General features: G+C 52.7%; 7 protein-coding genes across 7 annotated transcripts; 3 read left to right on the plus strand and 4 right to left on the minus strand.

Moving 5' to 3' along the window:
* Positions 1-241: 241 nt before the first annotated feature.
* On the minus strand, positions 242-2,898 carry J4E93_004316 (uncharacterized protein; the record flags this gene model as incomplete). The annotated part of the gene is made up of 6 exons (XM_049342244.1): positions 242-1,345; positions 1,445-1,802; positions 1,852-2,055; positions 2,104-2,234; positions 2,286-2,448; positions 2,576-2,898. The coding sequence occupies 6 exons, from the start codon at positions 2,896-2,898 to the stop codon at positions 242-244; spliced, it is 2,283 nt and encodes a 760-aa protein (XP_049200396.1).
* A 468-nt stretch (positions 2,899-3,366) lies between these two features.
* Positions 3,367-3,645, plus strand: J4E93_004317 (uncharacterized protein; the record flags this gene model as incomplete). Its single annotated transcript, XM_049342245.1, has 2 exons — positions 3,367-3,463; positions 3,512-3,645. 2 exons carry the CDS (start codon positions 3,367-3,369, stop codon positions 3,643-3,645), a joined length of 231 nt encoding a protein of 76 aa, XP_049200397.1.
* Positions 3,646-4,234: 589 nt separating this feature from the next.
* J4E93_004318 (uncharacterized protein) lies at positions 4,235-4,954 on the plus strand (the record flags this gene model as incomplete). Its single annotated transcript, XM_049342246.1, has 1 exon — positions 4,235-4,954. One exon carries the CDS (start codon positions 4,235-4,237, stop codon positions 4,952-4,954), a length of 720 nt encoding a protein of 239 aa, XP_049200398.1.
* A 1,503-nt stretch (positions 4,955-6,457) lies between these two features.
* J4E93_004319 (uncharacterized protein) lies at positions 6,458-10,345 on the minus strand (the record flags this gene model as incomplete). The annotated part of the gene is made up of 1 exon (XM_049342247.1): positions 6,458-10,345. The coding sequence occupies one exon, from the start codon at positions 10,343-10,345 to the stop codon at positions 6,458-6,460; it is 3,888 nt and encodes a 1,295-aa protein (XP_049200399.1).
* Positions 10,346-11,636: 1,291 nt separating this feature from the next.
* On the minus strand, positions 11,637-13,939 carry J4E93_004320 (uncharacterized protein; the record flags this gene model as incomplete). Its single annotated transcript, XM_049342248.1, has 5 exons — positions 11,637-12,122; positions 12,179-12,560; positions 12,619-13,446; positions 13,503-13,596; positions 13,654-13,939. 5 exons carry the CDS (start codon positions 13,937-13,939, stop codon positions 11,637-11,639), a joined length of 2,076 nt encoding a protein of 691 aa, XP_049200400.1.
* A 1,100-nt stretch (positions 13,940-15,039) lies between these two features.
* Positions 15,040-16,162, minus strand: J4E93_004321 (uncharacterized protein; the record flags this gene model as incomplete). The annotated part of the gene is made up of 3 exons (XM_049342249.1): positions 15,040-15,914; positions 15,967-16,038; positions 16,087-16,162. 3 exons carry the CDS (start codon positions 16,160-16,162, stop codon positions 15,040-15,042), a joined length of 1,023 nt encoding a protein of 340 aa, XP_049200401.1.
* Positions 16,163-16,719: 557 nt separating this feature from the next.
* Positions 16,720-17,629, plus strand: J4E93_004322 (uncharacterized protein; the record flags this gene model as incomplete). Its single annotated transcript, XM_049342250.1, has 2 exons — positions 16,720-16,942; positions 17,001-17,629. The coding sequence occupies 2 exons, from the start codon at positions 16,720-16,722 to the stop codon at positions 17,627-17,629; spliced, it is 852 nt and encodes a 283-aa protein (XP_049200402.1).
* Positions 17,630-19,270: the final 1,641 nt, after the last annotated feature.

The following is a 19,270-nucleotide window of genomic DNA, read 5'->3' on the forward strand; positions in this document are numbered from 1 at the left end:
TTGTACATTGGCTGCACTGTATCTTCGTGGAACCACGCATAACCTCTCGGTTCCGACCCCTTCGCTTTCCCACGTCATTTTCTCCTATCTTACTGTGGTGCATCCCTACTTCCTATCGTAACACGGACCTCTGAATGAACCCGATAGGTATACATATGATGAAACGAACGCCTCGAATCCAAACCCACAGCATGTTTCTTCCTTCGTCCTACCCCAATCTCCTCTCTCCTCACCTTCTCATCTACGAAACAGCCTTAACCTCCAAAGCGCCATTAGCACTCTCCTTGACCATCTGCGCATCCCCACCGGCCCCCGCACTACTCTCGTTCTTAACCATAGTAGGCATACTGACGCTCCTACCCTCACCAAGCACCTCAGGCCTCCACCTAACTAGCAATTTTTGTGCACTAGGTTTCGCCCTCTCGTTCTCCGTCCACATCTCTGCCAGGATATCGACGACGATCTTGCGGACAGGAGGACGGAACATGTACAAATAGTGGAGTGTGTTACACGCCAAGTCGATGCGCTCGGGGTCTTCGGCCATCTTCTTGAGGCGTACAAGGATGCTGTAGTCGATGGCGGGGATCTCGGAGAGGAAGCGGATGATGATTTTGTCGGTGTGTTCGATGTATGGTAGGATACCGTCGATGAGGCGGAGGGCGCAGCGGTGGTAGTTCCCTGGTGGTTTCGGCGATGTGTGGTGGTTGGACGAACCGTTTGTAGCGGTGTCTTCGGCGGACTCGGCCAGGACCATGTCGTTATACCATTCTTCGTTGAGCCAGGAGATGGCGACGTCGATGCGAGACTTCCAGTTGTACAGTATGTACTGATAGAGGCCATCTCTTACCGCATCGCTGATGTGCATGTTGCCCTTGGCGTTCTTGATGGCGTATTCATCTTTGATGCCTTCTTCCGGGTCGTCTAGGCCAGCGCTGGCTCGTGTAGCTAGCCGAGAGAGTATAGTGACCCAGGCGTCTCTGTTGTAATCGGTGGCCGCAAGTCGGTTGAAGCCGCCTTTAGCGACTTTGCTCTTCTGTGTCTCATCTACACTGCTCAGCATGCCGAAGGCTCGATGTACGGTCATGTCACCGTACTTCTGAACATCCTGTTCTGATAACGGAGGTGCCTCGGGCAGCTTGTAGGGTGCTAACGCGGATGACGGTCCGCCTTGTGAGGCGAAGGGATTCGAGGGGATGCCATCGAGCTTGTTGATGAGTTGTTCAGCGTCTTCGGGCTCGAAGTCGGGCTCGTATTCCTCTTCGTCTTCTGCGGCGGCGGTTGGTGGGGGCTGTACGGGGCGACTTGGTGCGGTCTGTTTGAGTGTCTGATAACGAACGCGGACGGCCTAGATGATGTTAGCAGGGCCACCACTGACACCTCCAATAAGGCCTGGAACGTATAGGCGAACGTAGGGTCTGGGGATTGGACAGGGAACATCACATACGTTGATCGCTTGCTCGAGCTTTTGCGGATTCACTGACTGCAGAACAGGCACGACTATCCTCAGCAATTGCTCGGGATCTCTGAAGTTTTGTACATCAAAGTTCGCAGTGCTGCCCTCAGCATTCAATGTGTATAGTTGTCGCCAGCTCACTTCACCAGGGGGTAGTGGCTGGACGGATGGCGTGCGACTTGGAGGCTCAGCAACCAACCGTTGCCTCTTTGCCGGGTCAAGACCATCAGTAGGCTCAACCGGCGCTGGACGTTTACGGTTAGATTCATCGAACACTTCAACCCGTGTACGATGCATGCGTTCGAGGAACTGCTGTATCCGTCCGTTGATGGGGTTATCTGGGGAGTTTCTACGTTTATGAGCATCAGCAGCACTATCATATAGCAAGGCAGACATACCTCTTTATGACGTTTACAAGCAGTGCCCTTGTTGTGCGCTCAATCGACTTCATGATGACCTTGTTCTTGGGCGTCATCGGCGAATTGGCGAGCTTGAGAGGGTTGAAATTGAAGACACTGTTCAGGATCTTATTTCCAACATTTGGGCGGCGGTGAATTAGCATGCCCAAGCTGTTGAGTGTTGCAGTCACAAGCAAGCCGTCACTAGTCTCTGTTAGAGGCATTTCAGCAGTCTGCGACTGTCTATCTAACCTGTGATCTCCGTGTATGATATCCAGCAACCTGTCCAACAGCCCGTGTCCTTCAGCCTCGAGGCTCGCGTAGGGTATGAGGGGGTGGTCGCGGGATACGAGAGAGAGGGAGATGTCGTTCGGGTCGGCGCGCTGCGAAGGATCAGACGGCTGTGTATACATTGGGTAGAGTGTGGTATTTACCCTAGGGTCCGTAACGCCTGGTGTCTGTACCAGGACGACTTGCTGGAGGAACTTGACGCAACATATTCGCACACCGGGCGCGGCTGCGTCCATTCGGCGCAAAATGTTGGACTTGATGCCGGCCATGAGCTGCCATTTCTGGGCGTCGCTGGCGTCGGAGACACTGACACATGCAAGTATAAGAACGTGTTCGCGTGACTGCAATCATAGGCATCTGGCAAGGGGACCTCAAGATGCGCATGGCATATTTGACATGGGGACTTCTATCTGATGCCTGGGATGTCACTTACATGTGTTTGTAAACGAGCGGGTACACGCTGGCGGCCGCCTGGATGGCGCTCTTGATGACGCTCTTGTCTTCAACATTGTCGAGGTAGGCTTTCAGGGTAGCCAGCACAGAGGGCGCGCTGTTCTGCTTGACGTCTTGAGGCCATGTTGGCGACGCAAAAGCCTCGGCCAGAAAGTCGGCACCCCAGCGCTGTATCTCGATGCTCTGGTCTTCACTGTAGCCGATGATGGGGAGCACGCCCGGTATGATGGTAGGATAGTATCTACCGTCGCCTAACGCGAGCGACCGGGCGGACTCCATCTGCTGTATCGTTTGCGAACTCATGGCGATGGCTGATGGCGAGTGCACACGAGACGAGCTTTGTTTCTTCGAAAGGGTGAAGAGAAGTGACGCTGCCTCACGCGCGCACGGCAGTCAGACTAAGAACGCGACAAAGCCCGGGATCCGACGTCAAGGGTGCTCCCATTCCCAGCAAAGCTAATAATTAAAGAGGCGTAGAGAGCGTGGAGAAGGGAAGGGGGATTGCGCGACTGGTGTTGTTGACTACAGCTGCGGGTGAGGTGAGTGACGCGGAGTGTTCGCGGCAGTGCCATGATGATCTACGCCTGGCCGCCAAGACCGCCTAGCGTGGTGGAAGTTCACCACCGCGGCGAGACACTGGCGATTCCCCGCAAAAGCAGTGAGAGTCTCCGCACGCCAACATGGGATAGTAAGTTGCATTGCGCATGTACATCGAGGGTGTATGCTAACGTCGACAGCAAACCCTTCCGCTCGACCTACTATGACGACCGCATGCGGGCATCGCCGGCCCTGCTGCGAACCCGCGCGCCGTACCTGATCAAAAACACAATCACCGGCTTCGCTATCTGCACCCTAGTTATTGGCATCTGTAAGGTACACGCCCTCTCTGCCTAGAGCAATGACTAATATCGTATAGACACATACACCATCAATGCCATCTCACAGGATGAGTTCGAGGATGTCATCGTACCGGACAAGCCTCTAGACCGAACCGAACAGCCACTGGGCACCACCCAAGCACTCCAGCAGGCAGTCGAAGCGCGCAAGTAGCGAAATACATGACCTTGTATATTGGTGTATAAGAATATGGGCATTGGGCTGGCGCTATAGGATCATTCAGGGAATACCACTTTTTAACCATCTGATCTTGTTCGGCCCACAGAGTTGTCTTGAACTGGTTTGGTATTCGATCGCAGTCATTCGCAGCGATCAGGTCACTGGCCGTGTTTTGTGCCTTCCACATGCACTTGCCTCTCTCTACCTAATGCTCACGACTCATAGATTTATGGTTGCGTTCAATCGGTGCGCCTTGGCTCTGGATCCTTTTCATACCCTGGGCCGTCTCCCACGATCACTGTCGCCTGACCTTGGCGAACTCAAAGTTCGGTATACCACGATGTAGATCCGGTACAGCCAATAGTAGGTGCTCTACTACAATTTCATTTTACGTATGATGTATTCGCAGCCTACGAGCCTGATGGTTTCAGTCATCACTTAGTGCAGCGTGACCATCCGAAAGGCGGCAGCGTAAGGAGCGGTATCATCCACAAATTAGCTGTGCGCCTAGAAATTTCTTCTGTATAACTCTCCTCAGACACGTACTACATTTTCTCTGTCCATCTTGCTCCCATCACTAGCTATGGCTTCTCTTACCACCACCCGCGCCGACCCTGTGCGACTCAGCGCAAGTACCATCAGCAGTACTACCACCAACGAAGACGATCTGAAGGCCTCCACCCGCGTCCAACCGAAAGACAAGTCGTCTGTTCGGCGCTGGTTCAGCTTCGTTCGTAAACTTGTCTCCTCCCACAATACACAAGAACAGTCAGAGTGTTCGACATGCGGAAAGAAGTCTGAGGAGTTTGTCGCTGAAGCTGCCCCTGCCCAAGCGTCGTCCATCATCGTGATTGCTTCCTCTAGTGTCAATGAGGAGGAAATCGAAGCCCCGACGAAGGTCGAACCCACTCCTTTCTTGAGGCCTGTTGCGCGGTCCACACCTGCACCCGCACCTACGTCCGTCCGCCGCTCGGCTTCCGCCCCTGCCTTCGCAAGATTCTATCTCGAGGCAGTTTCTGAGGAAGCAACAGTCTCGTTGACAGATGCATCGCGAATCGTCGAAGCCGCCAAAGTTGACGACTCCACGTCACCCAAGCCGGCAAAAGCCACACGCAGCCGCGAGCCCCGCAAGCCGATCATGATCACCCCTGATCTGATGAAGAAAATCGAGAGGGACAACAGGAAGCGACAGGGAGCGCATGTTCGACGAGCTGAGGTGAAGAAGACCAGCAGGGGCGCTGTTGCCTCGGCGTCTGGTGCCAAGGGTGTTCGCGCCAACCCGATGAGGTGGTCGCAAGACTAAAGGAAGGACGAGGTGGTATGACCTAGGGATGTTTCCTGCATCTTGCTTCACCAGCACACAGCAAGACTTGCGAAAAGCTTCGCATTACCTCTTTGTTTTATACATCCGTTAGAATCAATACGCGATATCTTCGAACACATCACACTTCACTCATAAGACCTATAATCTTCATACACGCGCAGTCGTTTGAGACCCTGGTACATGCTAACAGTGGCTTCAAATTCCCGCTTGAGTGTGAAAATTGGTTCAGAATAATTGAAATCCATGTGCGACACAGATTTCGTCCACCATATTGTGCGCGACCTTTGCTGACTACTACATTGATATCCATGGTAGAAAGCTTTGCAATACCACACCCGGGCGCCTATGCGGTCGCCCAACTCTTTCGACGGCTCCACATCCCACATTTGTCAGCTCCAACCTATCCATTCAGCGCATTCCTATTGTATACTGCTTGGACGACATGCATCCCGCTCAGGCTTATACAGAAATCTCCGGTCACCAGGTAGCCCCCAGACTGGTTCTCCGTCCTTTAAGAGTAATGAACCAAACAAATTATAGGCACAGTCACGGTTTTTCAAGCAAAAAACTCACATACCTTTTACATGATGACTCCCTCAACACCAGCATTTCTATAAAGCCCATCCAATCCATTCAACAACCCTCCCATCATCCCCTCTCATTCACCCACACAAACCACCACAAAAATGGCACCAAAGCAAGCGCCCACCTTCCCCTCATCCGCCAACAACCCAATTCCAAGCCCACGCTCAAAATGCGCTTGGGAAGTTAAAGTACGACAAGTCCGCGAGAACTCCCCCGTCTCCCCATCCCTCCTCTTCGCCACGCCAATCCGCTCCTACAATATTGCCCCAAAGCGGAAACGCTCGCCGAGCGAAGACAAAGACAATGTCAAAAACGAAGACAAAGACGAACAAGAACATGAACAGAGACGTGTTGCCAAAGTCGCAAAAAGGGAGGAGATACCAGACATAGCGTACGATGCCGATGACGAGGATGAGTACAACATTGAAGAGATATCTCTTCCAATCATAATACCCGATCCTCACTTCTGGTATAAGGCTGCGACGGGGCAATTTTGGTACCCTAGAGTACCACCACAAGAAAATCGAGAGAGCCAGGAAGAACCTTGGTACTACAAGGCCTCCCCTTTTCTCGAGAGCTATTGGGATTACGAGCACTGTTTTCTAGCTGGGATGCGATGGAACACGGCTTACCCAATGCATAAGACGGGTGAAGAGGATGTGGAGATTAGTGTTGGAAGACGGACCAAGTACAAGGCGGGAGAGGGGTGGAAGGTGATAGACAAGAACTTGAGTCTCGAAATTAAGGATAGAGGATTGCCGGATTCGGCGGAAGAGTAGCAATGGAGTTGGGAGAAGTTGGAAGGCAGTATGATCGAGGATGTTGAATAGTTATTAGAGGATTTATCGGAATAGGGACACCATTACCACACCACACCACCATCTACGTAATTACGCACTAAACCATCTCCTGGTCCCCCACCCTCTGCTTCCCTACACCATCCACCGTGCCCTCCCTCCCCTCCTTGCTTGCTTTAACCCTGAACCCCACACCAGGCACCCTACTCCTCAGCGCCAAACTGCTACAAACCACGGATACACTACTCAAAGCCATGGCCAAACTAGCCCAAACAGGATCAAGTCTAATATGCTTCCTCCCCGTATCCTCCATCGCCATACCGCCTTCCATACCGACGCCGTTGTGGTGCATGTCCATCTGTTTACCGCCGGTGGTGATGGGGAACAAGACACCTGCGGCGATGGGCATGGCGACGAGATTGTAGATGAGTGCCCAGCCGAAGTTGAAGTATACGCGACGAAAGACTACGCGGGAGAGGTCGAGGAGCGTGAGGATGGTTGTTAGGCGGGAGTTGATCAGGATGAAGGAGGAAGATGAGAGGGCGATGTCGGAACCAGAGCCGATTGCTATGCTGAGGTCGGCGGTGGAAAGAGCGGGTGCGTCGTTGATGCCGTCACCTACCATAGCAACAGTAGCGCGTTTCTGCTTGTTGTTTCTTCGGGATAGGAAAGGGATGTTGAATACAGACTTGTGCGGCTTGGTGAGGGTTTGCTGAAGGTACTTAATCTTCTCGGCCTTCTGGTCTGGGAGCACGCCGGCGATGATGTTGGACGTCGGGATCCCGACTTGCGCGCCTACAGCGTTGGCTGTAGTTGGGTTGTCACCAGACAGCATCCAAACGTCTACGCCACGTTCTTGTAGGGCTGATATGACACCTGGTGCCTCGGGGCGGAGCGGATCGGCAATGGAGAAGGTACATGCGAGTCGCCAGGATGACGCAGGCTGAATTTCTGTGACGGCGAGTGACAGAGCCTCCGACGTGTTGGATGGCTCGGACTGCTCTGCCGCACCTTGCTCGCCATTTTGCGGTAGGAACAAGGCGACTAAAGCGACCGAATCTCCCTGCGACTTCCACTTCTGCAGTGATGACGCATCGTCGGCTAGGATAGGAACGTTGTGGTCAGTCATGAAGCTTTCATTACCAATGATCGCGATAATGTCGTGTCCATCAACCCTGAAAGTACCTTTTAAACCTTTGCCAGGCACCTCGTCCACGTTGACTGCTGTAGGTGTGTTGTGAGTCTCCTTGTTACAGAAGGAGACTAGCGCTCGAGCGATAGGATGATTGCTGTTCTCTTCCAACGCCTTGACGATGCCCAACACAAGTGCAGCGTTCAAGTCGTTGGAGAACTTGTGGTTCGTTACTGCTGGATCTCCACCCTGTGTCAAGGTGCCAGTCTTGTCAAAGACGATGCAGTCGAGTGAACTGGCTTCTTGGAAAGCTTCACCACCACCGCGGACCAGGATACCGTGTTTGGCGGCCAGTCCACCTCCCACAAAGAGCGCAGTGGGTGCGGCTAGTCCGATACCGCAAGGACAAGCGATGACGAAGACGGCAATGGCAAATCGAAGAGACCAAAGCTCCCAACCGCCAGCAGATTCATTCTTCCAATCGTTCGGTATTGCACCAGTAGTACCAAGGATGAGCCAGGTAAGCCAGGTGACGATGGCAACGGCGATGACAAAAGGTACAAAATGCGAAGTGATAGTATCAGCGACGCGTTCGACCGGTGCGCGATGTGACTGCCCTTCACGCACAGCATGGATGATCTGATCCAGCATTGAAGTACCCGATACTGTCGTAACCTTGATCTTGACGGGTGAACCTTTATTCACTGTACCGGAGAACACAGTATCACCCTCGGTCTTCTTTACCGGACGCGACTCGCCAGTCAAGCTAGACTCATCAAAGTTAGTGCTGCCTTCGATAATATCTCCATCGAACGGTGGAGAAGTGCCATTGTGGACTCGAACGACATCACCGATTTCGAGAAGATCAGTCGCGATCTTGGTGTCGCCTTTTTCTGCGTCGACAAGAACAGCCTCGTTTGGTCGAAGCTTCCCAAGCGAGGTGACAGCATCGCCAGTCTTGGCTTTGCTATAAGCTTCCAAGAAACGGCCGATGAGTAAGAACATCGTCAGGAAGACTACTGCATCAAAGTAAGAGTCGTTCATGGAACCAGAAGACTTCTTCGTGGCAGCCAGGATGAGCTCTACGATTGATGCCAGGTATGCGATTGTCGTACCGAGTGAGATGAGCATGTTCATGCTGCCGAAACGGGTAAAGCGGTGCAGATAAGGGGTCCGGCTTCCTGGTCGCCACATGGATCTCAGCTCTTTCAGTGCACGCCGATGGAATGTATCAGCGGCGAGGAAGTAGATAGGCGTAGCGAGGAAGAATAGTGCCCAGCTTAATCGAGTGACGTTGCCGGCCCACATCTTGCCCATGAAGTATGTGCGTATGGGGTCTTTGGAGCTAATCAAGCTCATGAAGACAATTCCTAGGATAAACGTGGGAATCGCAACGACGATACATAGAATGAGGCGGATCAGGATACGTTTCCTTTCTTCCGCATGCATCTCGCGCGCGCGCTCTTCCAGTGTCGGAGGGTGGAAGACCGAAGGCTGGAACGCTGGGTTGAGGCTCTCGATCGTTGAAAAGATCTTTCGGATCGTGAAGCGAGGAGGGTCCGGTACATATCTGACATGCATAATGGGCTGCTCGAGCGATATTGATGGACAGTCGACAACAAAACTGCGCTCGTTCTCAAACGCTTCTTCCGATCCTTGGGTAATGTTGTCGGGGCAGTGTTGGCAGAACATACCATCTATGCGAATCGCGACGGAACGCTCGATGGTGTCGGTCACTGTGGTCCCTTCTTGAACAACTCGATCGAGAGTGGCAGTGTATCCTACGTCCTCGATACTTTCTTTGATCTCTGGCAGATGTTCCTTGCCTCTGAAGATGATGGTCGCACTGTTCGAGATAAGATTGATATCGACCTTCTCGATCCAGGTGAGGGGCCGTAGCGCTTGGTTGACGTTCCCGACACAGGCGGAGCACGTCAGACCTCCGAGGGAATATGTTGCGCGCCACCTTTCGCTCTGTTGCTTCGATGCGGCTACAGCTCCGGGCGATATAGTCTGCACCTCCTCGAGCTTCTCCACTGCGACATCAAACCCACAATCTTCGATCGTCTCGACAAGCTCCTCGCACTTCTCTTTGCCACTGAAGACTATCACTCCGCTGTTAGTCAAGAGATTGACATTGACTGACTGAACCCATGGCTGTTCCTGGACCGCGTGGGTAATGGCAGAGACGCATGAGCTGCATGTCATGCCGGTAATCGAAAGCGTTGCTTTGTAGACTTGTGTGGCCGCAGGTGACTGAACAGTAACGAAGGCCTCGGATAAAGGCGACTTTGGTTCGGGCGACGAAAAACCATCGGAGCTACCTCTGGGTGAAGTCGTGACGATAGGCGCAGGCTTGAATCGCAGCACCTCGTCGCCGTGCAAGCTAACCCCACCACCTTCTCTCTTGCACTGCTCGCACTGAGCTAGGTGAGTTTCTTTCTTCTTCATGTCGTCGTGTGAGTCTTCAAGGTCGGCAGCAGGATGCAACCAGTGATTGACAGCGCGTTCAAAGCTGGTGTGCCACTCCTTGCTCTTACCCTCGGGGTTCTTAACCTCGATCGGGCTCCGAACGGCTCTGGTGTCTTGAAAAACACTGTGTATCTCGAATCCCGTAGCCTCTAGTGAGACTGTGATATCGTCAAGGTTGAGAGAAGCGGCGTGGCGTACAACCACTGAATGTGAAACGATGGAGACGAATACGTCTTGTGGCGGCGGTGAGAGCGCGCTGAGAGAGGCTTGGATACCGTCCACACATGACGGGCAGTGGAGATTAGAAATAAAGCACGTCGTGGTGGTGGTGGTGCAGTTCACCGCAGGATCGCGCAATCTAGGTAACGGCGCAGCGGGAGACATGGTGACTGGTTCGCGTTCGGGGTGTCTTGGCTGTGTAATATCGACAATGTCGGTACTCCTCGATCAATCGGGTGGATGACTCTCTTGCTTGGGCGATGATTGATAGATGGCAGTGGGCGCTGGTCCCAGGGTAGTAGCCAACGGCTGTCGTCGCGCAATCAAAGCAATCAAGGAAGCGACTGGGCGTGGACGAAGGAAGGAACGTTCAAGAAACACAACACGATACTGGAACCCTTAGATATAAGTGAAACCCGAATTTTCGAGCCTTTTCTGCGAAATATGTCATTGCTACCTACATCTCTGATTCATCGTCCAAAAGCGTGACAGTGGCGGCCGCACAAGTCGCGCAGTCGCCACGAGCGAGGTTGAGTGGGTCTCCGCACAAACTGCGCAGTGGCAGCCCACCCGTCTGACTCGCCGGGCCGCATCGTTGGCAAATAAACCCTTGCGCAAATAAGTGCATATAGAGTTGCGTATAGATGGAGTCTCATTCCAGGTCCTTTTCTTTGTCCGCGTGCTTGCTTGGCTTATGCCGCACTGGCGTCAGCGGATCTGCAGCCACGTGAAAACAAGCTTCTCGCTTGCCCCGGATTCGGCCACCTTTGGCTCCCGACATGCATATGTCTTCATCTAGATATATGGATAGCAATCTGGAAATACCGACAGCCCTATGCAGTGTATCACGCGGAAGGGCGGCATCGTGATTGCGGAGGATCAATACCGGTACGGGCCATCCAGAAGGAGAGCTGTGCGTCCCGCGAAATTATTTTGTAAGCGGGCTGTACTCTGATAGGCGTGTGTAGGCAAGCGCAAGGACTCTGCGAGCGAGTGGGTCTCCATATGAACTCTGGCCGTGTTGACATCAGTTCAGAATCTGAAGTTACCGCGCTAGAAGCCCGATCTTCCGCAGGCACGTCTCTTGATCTTCAAATCCTAGGCGCAAAATTTCCAGATGACGATTAGTATAGAAGACTGAGTCTCTCAAAAAGCACGATAAATCGTGTAATTTTCAGCAAGAGTTCGTCAGCAGTACTCCAGTGGTGAGGGAGAAAACATCAGGGCTTGGGTCGGCAAAGTCGCATTGGGTGTGCTGCAAACAGCAGAGTTTAGTTGCTTTGGCATAATCTGGGCTCTGGGTATTGGGCTCTCAGCATATATGACGGTTGCCTTCCACAAATGTCGCAAACACTGCGCTAAAAGGAAGTCACCACCTAAAGAAACAAGGAAAAGCGACGCTGCCAGCGCCGCCTGAGGCCCATCCATCGGGCTCCCGCGAGAGGGAAATTAAAACCTATATCCCAGCTGTGGTCTTTTTCGATCCGGTCGTCTTGATGTGCTCTTTGGGTGTGTACGGTGGTGGGTTGGTATGCTTGTGAGCATCCACCTCTTGCCCTGATGACGAGTCTCTCATGACGCCGTGTCCTTGCTCAGCGCTTGACACCTCAGCAATGGGCCTGCCAGCTAGTTCACCCTTGGTTTCCATCGGTGCCGTCAGCTCGGTTCCTTCGTAACGACGTTCCGTAGGGATGAAAGCATCGTAGTATCGAGGCATTATGAAGCCGAGAAGGATCACGATTATAGTGATTATGGATAAAATAAATCCGGCAATCATCATCGGGTCGTACCGTAGAGTGTGGAATTCGGGGAAAGCGAAGGAGAATATGATGGCGAGGACGGGTCCACTGAGATAACGGAGGAGGAATGGCATGAAGGCTGGTATCTTCCAGTTCTTGCCCTGACCAACGATGACGTTCAGGTCGCGACGGAGTTGGTTACCCTGCCGTGTTTGTTAGTTGACTGAAATATCGGGGTGGTTTAGTTGGTGCGACTTACCGAGTAGAAGGCGAGGAACCAGAACTTCCGAACGAAAGCATTCCGGTGCCAGAAGGAAGGCGCTCGGGCGTCGGGGGTCTTTGCCACGCAAACAGCGATTATGGCCATGAGGAAGTAGAAACCGATACCAGCACCAGCGCCTGCTCCAGGTCGGCTGATACCATGCGCAAGACTAATACCAAAGACTTGGCCGCCAAAGAAACCGACATTGTATATGACAAAGGCGGGCAGGCCAGTTTGGTCAACGATGTCTCTCCATCGGTACACAGTCGTAGCGCTGGAAACTTCGCTCCAGACGACAAAGATGAGAGCAACGTTGTTGACCCAGCGATCGATACCATCGAGCAGGTAGTACCCGAATTCTGTGCAATATGGCAGACACCTAGATTGTCATAGTCAGTGTGCAGTTCTCATAGGGTAAGCGGGAAGTCGTTGCTTACATCAAGAATGAGAGGACGGTCAGCGCAGTAACAACGACAGGTCTCGAAGCCTTGACCATGCCAGAGTCGCATATAAGCGTGACGACGACGTCGAGCATGACAAAAGCCGAACTGAATCCGAGCACAATGAGCGTAAAGAATAAGAGCACGGCCCAAAAGTTGGCTCCAGGCATTTGCAGCACTGCCTCAGGCAGTGTCAAGAAACCCACAACAAAGGCGCCAAGTCGCTCGCCATCCTGTGGCCACCTTTCGAGAAAGCCTACAACACCAAAGACGGCGAATGCAGCGAAGTTCTCGAAAAGTACGTTGCTACCACAGATAAGACAAGCGTCCATTACGGCGTTGGCGTGTTTTGTGTTGTAACTGGCGTACGACGTGAAGTATCCGAAGCCGATACCGGTGGAGAAGAAGACTTGGCCAACAGCTGTCTGCCACACGACTCCCGAGGCGAGTTGGTCGCTCCTCCAAGTTCTCCAAACAAGAGCAACACCGTCACTCGCATTGGGAAGAGACAGCGCTCGGCCAACGAAGATGATGGTGGTGACGATGGGTAGTCCCATGGTGAAGTAGACGACGCGACCGGTCATGCCGACTCCACGGAAGATGGATATCCAGATCAAGAACCATACAAAGATACTCCAGCCTACAGTTGAGCCGATCAGAGCTCCGTTGGGATAACCGGTGAATGAAGCTACGGAATTGCCATCCGGCGTTAGGCTTCCCTCGTTGATTTCTCCGCGCTGAAGAACGTCTTTGTAGTAGAAGTCCTCGATGCGGCCTTCCCATGGCAAGGGACTCGTGAAACTTTCTTGGAAGTATCTCATGATCCTGGTGACAAAGTAAATACAGGCCAGACGTCAATATTGTTTGGAGACACTGCATACCATGCTAAGTTAACAGTAAAGTACTGGACGACAAGGAAACTGACGATAACAGGCCCCATACCGACTCCTTTGAGACGACGGTTTATGTTATTGACTAGCGGCAGATGGTTAGTTGGTATTCCATACGTGTTCGACACATGGGTTATCTTACAGGCAATGACGGTACCACCACGGTACGCTTGACCAATTGACACTTCTAGGATGAGCGCCGGAATAGCAATGAGGAAAACTGCCAGAAGATATGGAATGAACCATTGGAGGCCATAGTTGTTGTACAGCACACTCGGGTATCTGAGCAAGTTTCCTTGTCCTGCGCAGCCGCCCATGGCAGCGAGCAGAAAGGCTGCTCTGGAGGGCCACTGGTCACGGCCATCTTCGCTTTTCGAAGCTTGAGGCGCTAGGTAGCTGCCTATCTTTCGCAGGAATTGCATCGCCATTTTGTATGAACAGCTATCTAGCGAGAGTTGAGGTGGGGTGTAGAGGGCCGGGCATCAACAAAACGGAAGTATCGGGATGGAGCAAAGATCCCAAATTGACCCTTCTTCGGGAGAGTGTGAAATGTGAGCGGACCTAGCCATTACATGTGAGAAGTGAAGTACTTTTGTAGCCTGTTCAGGGCAAACGCCCCACTACGTCCGCCAAGATCGTACCAATCTCTTCAAACCCACGTTCGGTTGATGTTGGTAATGGGTTGCGATTTCCCTGCATTTCCCAGCTCACATCGCATGGTTGACCCACCCGATCCTACACCGGGGTACGACTACGGCAACCCCGACGTTAGCAATCACCATGACACAAAACAAGCTTTTCCTGCAAGATGGGTTTTCTTGCTGGCAATTCACAAAACCTCATGGGACAAGAACATGGTTTCCAGTGGATCGGTGGAGGCCGCCGTTGATAGCCAAGCTTCCGCCGGGGAGGGTGTGGAGAAAAGCTCATCGGCAAAGGCCTGGCGTACGTAAGATGGTCGGGGTCGAAAGGATTCCGACAAATCATATTCTGTCTACATGCCGAGTTCCGCGTGCCAATGCTGGGCGTAGCTCGGTTCCGCCGCAGCTGTCACGTCACGATCGCTCCTTCTTCCGCATTGATTCACGTTTACCATTCAAGCAATCCGAGTGCTTATGAGGAATTGCAACCTCTGATGGCGTGCTCAGGGAATCATTGCACAGGGCGAGAGCGAGTCCCTTCATCGAACGCGCCTTCATGAACAGGGAACGGTGGCAAGGTCCGACAGTCCCTTGCGATAGCCGACATAGCAGACTTCAGGCGTACCATGCGATCCGCGTCGGACGCGTTGGCTTCGCGTACGACGCAAGTGTGGTGAGCCATGCTTGGCAGCACGTCGGCAACAGTGGGTCAGCCCACCACTTCGGTAACATACGCAGTGTTTGATCTGGGGGTGGGCCTTTTCAGTGATATCATGGACGTTTGGCGATGTGCTCCACTCGAGTACATGACCGACGAAACCCGCAGACTTGTTGTGGTTGATGTGTGGAGCCCAGGCCGAATGTTGGGATCGTGCACTTCGAGGCGATCAGGTGTCCAACTCGTGTTGTGCCTCCCACTGAAGATGTTTGACCATGGCCTTTTCCGCTTCAAGCTCAGCTTCAAGTGTGTTGATGCGATATGTCAGCTCCGTAATCTTCGCTTCCTTTGCCTTGACTGTGCTACGGCTGACGTCGCGACCTCTCTTGTATCCTTCGGTGTTCTTGGCGTGTCGAACAAGTAGGTTTTTGAGCTCACTCTGTACAGGTTCTGCGAGGTGCACGTTGTTGTTCTGCAGGAGATCGAGCACGTCCTTGACGACGTCCTCGTTCATTGCATTTCTGAACCGATTTGGAGTGGGAGTCGCGTCAAAGGAAGATGACGGGGTTGCGGTCTGATGGTGCTCGTTCGCATCAATGTTGGATGAAGGAGTAAAGAGAGCGCCGCCGGGTGTTGGGTGTCTGGGTGCGAACGGGTTGTCTCCTGGGGATCTTCGGTCGGTTTGGGGCGTCTGTAGCCCATTATTTCTGGAGCTACTGCCTGTCTCCATCTGCCATGGGAGCTTCTGTCGTTTGGGTGCGGGGGTCGTGAAGTTGGTCGTCCTCGCGGCCCTGCTCGGCGTCTCAGCCTCGACCATGACCTGATTCAGATCATCATCGTTAACCTGCCCAAGGCCATATTCGTCATCGAAATCATCATTGCTAGGTCGTGTTCGCTTGCGACTTGATGCGTTCGGGTCCGTTTCGATAGTGTAAGGTGGTGGAGGGGAGGGTTGACGTCGGGAAGGCGTGACTGGGTTGGCAGGGCCGGGTTCGGTGCGAGAGTTGTTTGCGAGGGCACTCTGCTCCCTGGCATGCGCGTGATCATCCCATAAAAAGAACTTGCATCGGTCCTCGGCATCCTGAGGCTTTTGGCAAGAGCGAACTGGGGCGCGTTAGAGAGCTAGCCCTTGACAGGTAAAGTAGAAGCAACATACACCATCTTCCCTTATTCGGACCTGCTTTCTTAGTTTCGAAGTGTACTGCTGGCAGTCGGGGATTGCAGTCGCCTAGTCGTTGTCAGTGGTGCTCATGTCTTGTGGGAATGTTGGACTTACAGTGCCAAACACCATTCAGAAACTGGCCCTTGGGTGGCCCGCCGCCGCCGCTACGTCCTCCTCGAAAAGCAGACATGATGATTCAGGGAGGATTAAATCGTGATGATGTCAGTGTTGGTGCGATACTAGTACAGAGGTTCATGTTTGTATCCAAAGTAGACAAAGGTGGCTGGTAACAAAGCGGCGGCTGGGGCTATGGTGGTCCTAGCTCGAACACTGGCCAGCGGGGTGTGAGGTCACCTCAGGCACCGCACCGCGTTCCTGGGGCGAACGCTCCACTTGGTTCCCGCCGTATCTCGTATTGACCACTCGGAGAGTTGCTGGCCTGGATGTACCTGCAATCAATCGTCTACAACAAATTCAAATTCGTCCCTTTTACTGCCGTTGGCCCCATCCCGGCTTGGACACGCGGCCACCTCCGCAGCTGAAATCCGGGCATGTTCTCGACCTGGGCCCGATGGCTCCCCTTTGGCCTTCTGTCCCGCATCCAATCCCGCGCACCTCGCACGCTTGGCTCCCATCCCGAGTATTACCATTCACGATAATCATGTCCTGTGCGGCTGTTTAGATGCGACAGCGAGATTGTTATTCCACCCCTTCCCACATATTAGGCATACTGCGCTCGCCACAAACATGCTCATCCGCTCAGCGCGGCAGATACCGCCGTCGCTCCTCGTCCTGCTTGTCTTCCTCGTCTTCCTAGGATGGCAACTTAGTCAAGGACCGAGCCATGAAGAGCCTCCACCACCGCCGCCGCCTCCGGCCCAAGGAGATAATAGGCCGTCACGGATCGCCGTCGTGACGTTTGTCACAGACCAGAGATCGTACCTCCATCTGTCGCTCAAGAACAAAGACCGTAAGCCCAGCCTTGTCGAAACATCGCACGGAATGAAGTTGACGCATAGACTGAACAGACTACTCGCGACGTCACGGCTACGACTTCATCACCGATTTCGAAGCTCACTCCGAGCCACGCAGTCCTGTATACTGGAAGTTCGACATGGTAGAGCGGCTGGTCAAAACCAACAAATACGACTGGATATGGTGGCTAGACTTCGACACACTCATCACTGACACCGGAGTCGCAGTCGCCGACGTAGTCAGAGACGAGTTAGAGAAGGCCGAGAATGCGAACGAAGTCGACTATATCTTCACACACGACTGCAACGGCCTGAACCTTGGATCCTTCCTTGTGCGCGCGCACGACCGATCGCTCGAATTTGTCCGTCGCGCACTCCAAATACGCGACCAAGCCGAGAAGAGTGACGACAGCAAGAGTTATAGCGAGCAAGACGCCATGGTGCAACTGCTCAAAGAGCAGCCATATGCCAGCAGACACGTCGTGGCGCCGCAGTCAAGGCTAAACGCCTTTCCAAAGGACATACCATGTTTCGAGAATGAAGAGGGCGAGTGGAAGCCGGGCAAGTTCGTCCTGCATTTCGCAGGCGCGTGGGCACATGTCAAGGGTGAAGATCCCACGGGTCAGCTTATGAAGAAGTACGAAAGAGACATCATATGGGGAAACTGGAAGGAGTTCTATTGATGGTACACATGCGAACGATTTCGGACATGTTGGAGTTCAAGGATGTACACGATATCCAGGGTCATCATTCTTACCATTTGCTGTCTGCCCTCGCATTTGGACCCTCAGACGGTAACAGCGCAGTGTTATCCATCATTTCAAGCACACGACGCATTGATTCATGTCATGCCATGCAATTTCAGTCTCGCTTTATACCAGACACCTTCTCAAAGTCACGACCAGTATACCATGAAATCACGACAGCGTAGGGATCACATCAAACACAGCAAACAGTCTTTTCATGTTCTTCACAGTGGCACGGCTTTCAAAATCTACTTTCTCAACCCGATCGATTCAGAACGCAGTGTATATCGCCGCCGCCGCCCATTTCCAGATCGCCACATGAATGACGTTGGGTGATTTAGGATCAAGGATTGCGGGCGCAAATGCATCGCCATCGGGTGAGGTGTTTCAGAACACACATAGGGTTGGGTGGGTCCAGTTTTGGAAAAAGGCCTGAATGAGAGATGTATCAAAGGAATAGCCAGTGAGGTAGGTATTATATACCCTCATGGTCCGTTCAAGCGCTATTCCTGTCTCGTTCACACGCGCAGGCACTTTTGTCGATGTGGTAAGACTTTTTGTTCCACAATCGCTCCAGCCATGGCATCACCAGACCCGCTTTTGGAGTTCCGCGCCACATCACATCGAGGTTTCTGGTTTTCGAGTAGACGTGATCGAAGAAGGCCAGGCCAGCATCAGGTAATTGTAGAATTGTTTGGAAGGGTTGCACATGGAATCTAATTCGAAGTTTTTGGACGGCATAACGCCGAACTCCGTAGTTTTTGGTAATGTCGCGGCAATGTAGAGGTATAAGAAGGTAGAGTGAGGATGGCGAAGAGGTGGCTTTATAGACGGTGCAGAAACCCATGGCAGGGAGAAGCGGCACATGCGAGAGTCTTGTGTGTGGTTTTTTGTTACGAGTGCGACGTCGCTCTCACGTCGGGCATCTCGCTATGTGTTTCGTTCCGTACTGTTCAAAGCTTTCCGCAGGAGTTACTCATATCGACCTCTACGGTGGCTTTTGCTGATATTGGTAGAACCATCGCACGATATAACATGGCCGTTTTTCTTTTTGTGCTTTAGAACAGCAAACGTGGCAGCAAAGACATAACTAAGCAAAACATTGTTTTTGGAGGGGGCCAAAGGCATGGTAGATCTTGTCATAGTTTTTAGAGAATAAAGTGGATGTGGTGCAAGGCAAGAAGGAAGATCGAGCTCGTGTGGTCTTTATATACCTCAAGAACGATCCCAAGATCAGGTGATAGCGAAACTGATACCGCGGACATGATCCGTATCGCTTTAGCAGGTGCTAACTAGATGCGGATACTGGAGCAATTTCGGAGCTTCATCGTCCTGTCGCATCACGATCTCGTTTTGCCACAATCTCACATAGCGCGATATTCGGAATTTCTTTCCAACACATGTACACGGAATTGATAAATTTGATCTGTGTCGAAGTGTTTGGGGCTCGCGATCTTCGACAGGAGACATTCTGCGTTGCTCAAGTCGTTTTTGGGTGTCATGATGTTGAATTGGTTGAGGAAGAATGGTGAACGGAGTTGTGCCGAAGAAATTGACTGCTATCCTGAAACTCAGAGC

The sequence above is a fragment of the Alternaria ventricosa genome, assembly GCF_023758065.1.
Source record: "Alternaria ventricosa strain BMP 2768 chromosome Unknown scaffold_6, whole genome shotgun sequence".
Lineage (NCBI taxonomy): Eukaryota > Fungi > Ascomycota > Dothideomycetes > Pleosporales > Pleosporaceae > Alternaria > Alternaria ventricosa.